This window comes from Agelaius phoeniceus, chromosome 5, assembly GCF_051311805.1.
Source record: "Agelaius phoeniceus isolate bAgePho1 chromosome 5, bAgePho1.hap1, whole genome shotgun sequence".
Taxonomy (NCBI): Eukaryota; Metazoa; Chordata; class Aves; order Passeriformes; family Icteridae; genus Agelaius; species Agelaius phoeniceus.
This window is the reverse complement of record NC_135269.1, coordinates 61,246,895-61,256,515: the sequence shown is the minus strand read 5'-3', so window position 1 is coordinate 61,256,515 and position 9,621 is coordinate 61,246,895. Positions and strand designations below refer to the sequence as shown.

The 9,621-nt window shown below is 40.8% G+C and overlaps 1 protein-coding gene across 2 annotated transcripts in view; it reads left to right on the top strand.

The window, feature by feature from the left end:
• Positions 1 to 296: 296 nt before the first annotated feature.
• The window catches only part of GSAP (gamma-secretase activating protein), a 45,523-nt gene continuing 36,198 nt past the window's right edge, over positions 297 to 9,621 (top strand). The window contains exons 1-7 of one of the 2 annotated variants that reach the window (XM_054630833.2): positions 297 to 596; positions 4,063 to 4,136; positions 6,939 to 6,995; positions 7,688 to 7,757; positions 8,172 to 8,228; positions 8,359 to 8,447; positions 8,857 to 8,926. In XM_054630833.2, the coding sequence (XP_054486808.2) occupies positions 512 to 596; positions 4,063 to 4,136; positions 6,939 to 6,995; positions 7,688 to 7,757; positions 8,172 to 8,228; positions 8,359 to 8,447; positions 8,857 to 8,926 (502 nt within the window). In that variant the 5' untranslated portion in view covers positions 297 to 511. The remainder of the gene's footprint in view (positions 597 to 4,062; positions 4,137 to 6,938; positions 6,996 to 7,687; positions 7,758 to 8,171; positions 8,229 to 8,358; positions 8,448 to 8,856; positions 8,927 to 9,621) is intronic. The other variant, XM_077179127.1, reaches the window with a different exon arrangement.

Sequence of the window (9,621 nt, the reverse complement as noted above, 5' to 3'; positions counted from 1 at the left end):
GTGACAGGATGGAATGGCCTGGAGCTGTGTCAGGGGAAGTGTAGGTTGGATTTTAGAAAAAGGTTCTTCACCCAGAGGAGGGAGGGACACTGGAACAGGCTCTCCAGGGAAGCCGTCACAGCACCAAGAAGCGTTTGGACAACGCTCTCAGGCACATGGTGTGATTCTTGAGGCTGACCTGCTCAGGGCCAGGAGCGGGACTTGGATGATGTTTGTCAGTCCCTTCCAGCTCAGAATAGTCTGTGATTCTGTGATTCTTCCAGCCGGCCTGAGGAGGAGCCTGTGCGCCCGCTCCATGGGGAAAACGAGAGCCTTTGAGTCGGCGGGCCAGCAGCACGGAGGCGGCCGGCCGCGGGAGGCTCGGAGGCGCTGTGCCGCCGCGCTAGGAAGCGGAAGGGCCGGCGGCGTCGGGAGCGGGCCGGGAGCCGCCGGAACCCCCGAGGGCCGCCCCCCACGCAGGGGGCGGGCTGAGGGCAGCCGAGCCGGAGCGGCGGCGGTCCGGGCCGGGGCTATGCTGCTGCGCCTGGTGCCCGAGTTCGAGCTGCAGAGGGACGTGCTGCCCTGGCTGGCGGAGCGGGGCTGCGCCGCGGCTCTAGGTAACGCTCCGGGAGGCCGAGGAGAGCCCCATCCCTCCCGCCGGCCGTCTCTCCCTCTCTCCGGCCACCCTCCCGGCCCGCGGAGGAGCCGGGCTGCGGGGAGGCCCCCGGGTGCGGGTCCCCGAGAGAACCCCGGGCAGGCCCGCAGAGGGAGCTCCGGCCGCGAGGGCCGGGGGATGGCGGCGGGGGAGCGGCCCCTGGGCCCCCCTGGGTCCCCTCGGCCCCTTGGCTCCCCTCAGGTGCCGGGGCTCGAGGGGAGCGACCCTCGGGTGCCGGGGTTACTTGAGGTGGGCAAGTTCGCTGTACTCAAGGAATTTCTGACATGCCGAAAACACTTCTACACATCTGCTACACTCCACTTGTTTTTTCTTCCTGCTTCTTAACACGTTTGGGGCTTTCTCTTTTTCTTCTCCCTTCCTCCCTCCCCCCGCACCCCGGCCAAAAAAAAAAAAAAAAGAAAAAGTGTTAGCATTACTCTCTCTCCCACGCTACTCCCCTTTCTAGTGGGAAAAGCCCCACAGCCTGAACGCTTTGGTGTGCCTGGTAAACGAGTGCTGGTTTAAAATTAGATGCAGCGTCAGCTGTCACAGCACCGTGCGATCGCCGGCATAGCGAGCGCTCGGGGTGGTGGTTGGAAAAAAATGACCTCCCGTGTTCTTGGCACTGTGGCTGTTTGCTTGTTATTCGTCTGCAGAGCAGCTGGCTCAGTTCTGCTTTTCAGAAACTGATGAAAAACTTATTCTAATAAAATAATAATACAGTAAAAGTTATTGCTTCAGTAGCAAGACCATTGATACGCAAGTGTGATGAACTTGAACGCCTTCAGTTGCTTTTACTTAAAATACTTAACTTGCTTCCCTCATTGAGGGGCTGTTTGGTGACAAACCAGAAAGTGTCAGCTTGGAGAATAAGGGAGTTATTTAGCAAGCTATCATTTAAAAATCTGTTAAAAAATACTTCACATTTTCTATATTTACTGAACAATTATTGAAAGGTATACTGAAGGGATCTGGGGTAAAATTCTGAAATTCTCCATGCATAATTGATTAATCTATGAATTTATCAGTTCATCAGTGATGAATTCAAAGATAAGTCAATCTATATGTTAATGAAATAAGGGTCTCAAAATGGCACTGACTTGTGTTTGGGAAGGAAAAAATTGTGTTGAGTCTTTTAAAATGTAATGGAGTCTTCCTTCAATAATGTCCCTGTTAATACAGAAGCATAAGACTCTAGTTTGGAGGGTGCATCTGATCAAATACCAGTACTGCTGTATTGCATTTAAACTTATCTGTGTATAGTGACTTCCTCCTCATGCAGTGCTGTCGTATTAGGAATGTGAAGGTGGGAGGTAGGGATTTGAAAAGATTAATTTAAACATCAAAGAAATATCTAATCACAGAAAGCAAGTATAATTTTTAGGAGTCACGGTACTTTCTGTCAGTGTTTTCAGATGTTACCTATTCATATTTATTATTTTCTTTCCTAAGGACTTGAAAGCACTTGATAGCATGTGAGAACTGCTAATTGCGTGAGAGCTGGGAGTAGCTGTGATGAGAGGAAGGGAGCGGCAGGCAAAGTGAACCAGCCTTGTTCTCTTTATTCCACTTAATTTGGTAGGAGCTGCATATAATGGTCTTCAGGAAATCAAACTCTGCTTCCTCCTGATTATGTTGCTAAAAGCTGTGTGCTGGGCAGGCAGGCTGGGTTGGCTCATTTGCAGCCCTTCATCTGCTGGTCTCAGCTGTGGGCATGAGGAAGGATTTGTAATTCTGTGTGCAGGGTTTTACTGTAGGGGTTTCCAGGGGCAGAGACCATTGCCACTTCTTTGCCTCCATATTCCCACTGACTGTTTTCTAGAAAAGAGCAACTCTTTTCTGACACAGAACTTTTTCAGCTCCTTTAAGATGTCTGTCTGGTGATAGGTAAATTCATTGACATGGACCTTCTTCTCTACAAATATTCTGTGCCGAGGAAATATTGCATGAGAAAATGTGGAGACTGTAGTACTCATCTTGAAAGTTTGAGGTGGTTGTTAAGTTCCAGGAAGCTTCAGATAAAAAAGAGATCATGTTATCTTAGACTGTCCCAGCTGTCACCATCTAGCCCTAATATAGTGGTGTTATAATGTACTTTGAGTGATCTGAAACCAATAGAAAGTGATGTGTTGCTCATTGTACAGGAAGGGTTTTCATTGTCCTCCCACAATCAAATGGAAAATTTACTTTCTTCTGATAATACTTGAAAACAGTTTTTTTTTCTTATCACTGCAAGCTGTACAAGCCAGTTTATAGTATCAGGCTTGTTAAACTAAGTTTCACTAAGTGTCTTCCTTCTATCAAAACTTTGTGATAACTGCCAAGTAAATAGTGTTAGACTTGACTAATGCTTGCAGAAGGTTGAGGAGAGTTCTTTATGTTGATGCTTACTGAACTGCAGGCCACCTTTATTATATAATTGAGACCAATCATACAGCTTCAACCTTACTAAGGGCAAAACTTCCACTTCTAGTAAAAATTCCATCACAGATAAAGACATTTTTGATGGCTGTGGTGATGAGAAAACATAAAAGCAGCATCAGGAAAGCATGCATTTTTCTCACCTTGAGTACCATATTGTACCATATTTGATCTTTTTTTTTTTTTTGGTAGTTTTCTTTTTAATTTGTACTGCTTTGTCCAGATATGCTCTTCTCTTTCTGTGTCCATCTTAGCTTCCTGCTTATCTGTTTCTATTTTAACAGTACTCTTTCATTCACATCCCAAATAATTTTGTGTCCTGCATTGTTTAGTTCCCTGTACTTGTAGGTAGGTTGTATGTCTCTCTATATGGTATTTGACCTTATGGTTCTTTGGATTTTGGTGGGTTTTTTCCTTAATTTCTTTTTGGAGGAGGAGGAGCTAAGAATGACACAGGAGAGGTGCTGTTGGTGTTGTAGAACTAATGTCTAAAGATGTAGTTTATTTTCAGGCTTTCCTTTGAGATGCTGAAGGGGCAGGTGTGAGCAAATGATATTTTCCTTGGGCTGGTTCTCTCTTCCTGTAGTGGCCACAGGACTGGAGTATGGCTTAACTGTCTGAACTCTATGTTGGGTATAGTAAATGAATGCAAGGGGGTCATTTTGGTTTGGTTTGGTTTTCTTATTCTTTGCAAAAGCACATTCCATTTTCATAACAAAAGGTAGAGGTAATTAGAATCATAATTCTAATGAAGAGGTAGGTGTTTACAAAAATATTTTTTTCTTGCATGTTTTGAAGTCCCTTAACTATCTGTGTTGAAGTTTATCAGATTTAAATCATGGTGTAAGAAGTACTCCCTCTTTTTCCAGAAAGGTGTAATTTTGGCATATGCAAATAAGTATTTACAAGTAAAAATGTATTTAGCATATTTGCTTAAAGTGTGCATAAATTATAGGATGAACTATATAAAACAAAAATCCTGTATCTCTTTGTACTTCTTATTTCAGACACTTCTGAGAATTCATCAGCACTCTACGTTGTAAATGTTGAAAGAAATGGAAAAATTATTTATACCTGGAAGGTAAGTCCACCTTGGAATTTAAAAAAAAATAGTTGAGAATAATACTCTATGTGAATCTAGTTGAGTTCTTGTAGTTTAATTTTTTTTGAAGTAAGCATTAGAACGTGGAAACACAACTGATTACAACCTGGGGGGGTTGGGCAGTGGGAAAATACCCGTCTCCACTTCAGTCAAAGGTTAAGAATGATGAAATGGAGACTAAAGTATTCACCTAATTAAGTCAATAGGGTTTTTGCCCTTGATTTTTTGCTGGCCCAGAATCTCCCCATGAATGAAATGCAATTTCTTTAAAATACTTCATAAACACATAATTTCACACTCAATTTCTTAGTGAAGCCTATTAAATTCATGTGCATTGCTTTAGTTAAATGTTTTCTCCTACTAAAATGTTTTAAGATACCATTTATCTAGCACTGTTTCTGCATATCCCTGTCTTTAAGATTCATCTATAACACTTTATTGCAAGTAGTCTGAAGTAACCCCTGTTTATTTGATGCCTTGAAGTATCTAGAGCTGGCTTCTTAACATTGGATTCTGCTCTCCATGGTACATGTTTTATTTTTACTTCCAAGTGGGTTTTCTAATGGTTTTAGAAAGTGAGACTTTGTCTTCTTCTCATTGTTCCTCTGATGAGACAAGCTGTGCTTCTTGACTGTGCAGCTCAGTCCAGAAGATTCTGTAGATCCAGCTGGATCCTGGAGGATCTTGGTTCTTGAGGAGCAGCTCCAGTAGAGTAGGGGTGCCTTTCATTCCTCTCTGGCTCAACAATGCTAAAACTCTCCAGCTTCCCTAGGGTTAAGGGAAGAGGTGAGGCTTCACCAAGGCTTTAACTTTAATATGCTTTCACTGTGGGTGGATGTTTCCTTTAGTACAAGCATAGGGAGGGGAGCGTGTACAAGGCAACAATAACCATAAAAACAGTTCTAGAGTGTGTCAAAGTTTGGGGTTTTTTCATTGCTTAAGACCCTAGAAGACTTAATACAAATACACATGTAACTCAGCAGGAGAGCTGGTACTCTGTGTGTGTGGTGTTGCTGATTTGTAGCACCTGTGGAATCTCACACGAAGCTTTTTGGGGCCTCTGACAGCGTAACTGCCTTGTGTGCTCTTAGGCTCTTGCAGCTGGCACGAGGGATGAGCTGTAGCTCAAGGTTCACATGTCTAAATGTAGGTGTGTGCCTGCATGCTGGGTGTTTCAGCTGCCACTGTAGTCTGTAGGGATGTGGCCAAGGCAGTTGGTGGAGCTTAGGGTAACTGGCCACTGTAGCCTGTTCTTTGGGAGGATGTAAACTAGACTGAGCTGGCCTGCCTTGTTTCCTCATGGATACAAATAGAAAACAACCTTTGTCTTTTAAGTGAGAGACAGTCAAGTGTATTCTGTGTGCAACCAGGGGAAAGTGGACGCTGAGTTTTATTTTCAAGCTTATTTTAGAGTATTGTGTTGTACTGTGGTTTTGACAGTGTCTATATTTTGTGACATTAATAGTTAATGTAAAGGAAGATGTTTTTAACAGAAGTGAATTCCATTTGCAAGGTAATGTAAGTATCTTCAGAGGGCACTTGAAAACAAGTGTCCTAGTTTGTGCTAGTCATGGGCATTGATGTAGCTCTGTTACCAGTCCTGTAAAATGTATTTTTCAGTTTCTGAGTAAGATGGTGTTAACATTTCAAACACACTTGAAAAAAAATAGTTATTTGTGAAACCACTTGCTTAATCTTAAATTAGGAGGCCTAGAGCCTGTGTCTTAATATAAAGACATTTTGTTTTCCTTGTTTAAATCAGAAATCAAAGACTTTTGTCATTGCTACAACAATAATGACACACTCAGAAATAGACCCCTTAGGAAGCAAATACTCAGGCTTTTGTTTCAACTTCACAAAGCACGATGCCATAAATTTGTAAATAACCACAGATCTCTGCCCTCTCCCCCTAAGCAATTGTTAAAAACAATGAAGCTCACTGTGGAAGGAGAAGCCTGTGTGGCTGGATTTAATGTCAGTAGTTTAGCAATTTAGTGCCCATACCCAGAGTACATTAATACACATCAGTTTGATTTGCTATCTAGTATATGCTGAAAAGGAGAATTTTCTTTTTTAATATAATTGGAAAATTTAAGGTATGGTAAAAATTAAGTTTTGATTTGTAGTCCCAAACATTTCTAAGTGCCTCAAACAAAATCATCATATATTATTTATCAGTAAGCTGGAAAGGATATATATTATGTTACTCTTCAAAGGCAGAAAGCTAATGGTGAGCTTATAAAATACTTAGCCTTCAAAAACTGACTTCCTAAGGCAGACCTGAAATCCTTTTTCCAGGCTACAGCCAGATCACTGGGAGCTGATTTTTGGTGATGTTTGATGCTTCTGTGCTCCCTTTTGACCCACCAATTTGGTGAAGTTCAGAATTCCAGCCTTAAATCTCCAGGGGCCAGAGCATCCCTATTGATTCTTGTACAGACATCTCTCTTCCTGGCCCTATTGCCTGTGACTAAAACCAGTTTAGAAGCAAAGTGAGAGAGAGGCATTAGGTTTATGCAATGGTTTGTGGGCTGTGGATTGGCCACATTTCAGGTTTATCCCATGTGTTAGTTCTAAAAGGAAAAAATAAATCTTTGTTCTCTTGGAATTAGAATTTGCTTTCTTGGAATTAGATAATTAACTGCCTGTTTATATATAGGACAAGGAAGTGTGTGAGGGTGTGTGTCAAGGGGCAGGGAGAACAGGGAGGTAGGAAAAAACCCCCAGTGCTTAACTTTGTGTATATTTATATTGCTAGTGCTAATTTGTTTTTATCTATAGGGAAACCAGAGAAACACTCACATTGGATTGTATGATCTTCAAACCAAACAAAACGAGGTGAGAGCAATACCAGGTTTCTCCCTGGTGACAACAGTGCTGCAGTGTTTCAGATTCTGATGCTTTGCAACACAGTATGTTAGGTGCTTAAGGGGTGTGTCCTTGTTGGAAACAGAAAAGATGAGGTGTTGGAATGATTCTCAGTAGTGTTAAAATGCACCACCTTGCAGAACATCTGAAAGGTTGAGAGTAGTAAAGCATCATGTCTGCAATCTTCATTTCTAAACAACCTTTTAAACAAGTCCTTTCCACTTCTCTTCATATTGCACACATGTGCCAAGAAGTAAATGTTTGGAGTTTTCTTTATGTGTGTTTATTCTTGGTCTGTTTGGTGATACCATTTTAAGAGATTATTTTATTCTAAAACTGAACACACTGCAATTCAGTAACTAAAATCACGACAACAAGTTTTTGAAGCTGTCCCCATAATAGTCAGAAATGAGTGAAATTTTGTATTTATATAAAGGTCTGCTATGCTGCTCTAGTGGCAACATAGAGCTCAAAAGAACCATTAAAAAAAAAAAACATGAGAAAAAGGAGAACTATTACAATTGAAACTTGAAATGTGGTTCTTCTGGGCTTAAAGTTAAAATCTGTGGGACAGCAGTGTTTTCCTAAGAAGCAATTAGATGGTTTCCTTTATGGAGTTTGAAAAAGCACAGTTTTTAACATTACTGTGTTTTTCTCTGCAGCACCTCTATATGTTTGAGAAGAATCTGCACATAATCAGCTGTTCAGTCAACAATGAAAGGACCTTATTGGGTAAATATGTGCTTTATCATTAGATTTTTTTGGTCAAGATTTAGTTTAGTAGGATGATACATTTGGGTTTAGAATTACTTAAATGTAATTAAATGTTAATTAAACCTATGTGTTGCCCACAGCAGTTTATTAATTTCTGTGGATCCAAAATCAGATAATGTAGGTAACAACATAAAGACACAGCTGTGACAATATTGCAGTTTTATTAAAACATCTAAGACACACTGCCCCTCTGTTCACTTTCTGCTCCTGCATTTGTGCATACCTGCTACATCTAGAAGAGCTTCTGATGTTCCTTTAACATACATGTTTTGGTAAAAGAATTGTGATGCTCATTCTTCAAGGATGTTTGATAAGATTATTGTCCAATATGCACACTCACTGTGGTTGTGTTGGTGTTTTCTCCTCCCACAGCAGTCAGCTTCTGTCAATACTCAGAGGAAGAAAGAGCAGCTCAGCTCTTACAGTCAGGTACTGCAAGTGGATTTCTTAATGCTGTTTGAAGTATTGGGCCTTTTTGCTTTCTTTCTCAGGTATTTCTGTTTAAAAAACAAACTTGCTTACATCAAAGAATATTATCTAAAACATGTTCTTTTTGCAGTGTCCAAGTATTTAACCTTGCTAATCGAAATTCATCCCATTAATAATGTGAGAGTGCTAAAGGCTGTGGATAGCTGTGTTCGAGTACAGGTAAAGTATCCAACTAATCTGAAGATAAGCCTTTCTAATCTGCTATGCTAGAAGAAACCACAGAAATATCTCATGTTATCTTGCAGCTGTTACAGAGATAATGTCCCCTGTTTCTTCAGAGAAATAAAAAAATGTCATAAAATGAAACTTCATAAAATGTTTGGTATAGAATATTTCTCCAACATGAAGGTTACTTTTTTATTTCTCTTCAGTCTTCCAAAGTTTGCAGTTATAGTGACTGGTGACTATTAGTATGTAATAACAGCTATTTTTATTAATTAAATATCATTAGTGTGTCTGATTAAATTGAAAAATACATAAATACCCAGCTAAAAAACCCCCAAACATTTTAGATAAATGTTCTAAACTACTTTGGTTTTTACTTACTTCTGTGAAATTTTCTGTTTAGTTTCTTTATCCAGTTGAAGGCAGAAATGCTTCTAGAGAAAGTCGTCTCTTGCTAGTTTCAGAAGATAAATGTGAGTTAATATTTTCAAAGTACATTGTCATTCTTTTACTTCAAGATGATTGTCCTAGTTTGTATTTTTGGTAGACTTTTACTGGGGGGAAAAAACCCAGGAAAAAGAAGGGTGTGAGTTATTCTAGGTATTCCAAAGGTCGTTCAAAAACTGTATCATTTACCAGATTTTTTTCCAATGTTAACAGAATGACCATCTTTATCTACAATTAGTTGCTTAGCTCTTGCATTCATCAGTTATCTTTATTTCTAAAAAAGCTAAAATAGACTCCTTATAGCTGCCTACATAAATCCAGAGCAAATCAATTGACCGAAAGATGTCATTTAACATGGGAAGTGGGACAAGAATAGAGCAATAGTTCCTTGGATTCAGATAACATTGTATGTTCAGCCTAATCTAATGGCAGGGAATGGATAAAATGGACATTTGGAAAAGACTGGGTTTTCCCAACTTATTACAGAGTGAGATCTCTTATTCCATCCCCTTGGAGAGACCCATCTTCCCTGAGCTAGACACCAACCTTGGGGAGGTGGCCTTAGGTGGACAGAGCTAAATCAGAAACACAACATCTGCTGGGTGGGTGTTGCACTTCTCATGCAGGCCAGCTGTGCATAACTTCCAGGAGTTTGGTGTGGGAAGGGCTGTTTGTGGCAGGAGGTGAAACAGGTCAGGGATGGTCTTGGGCATGGGCAGGC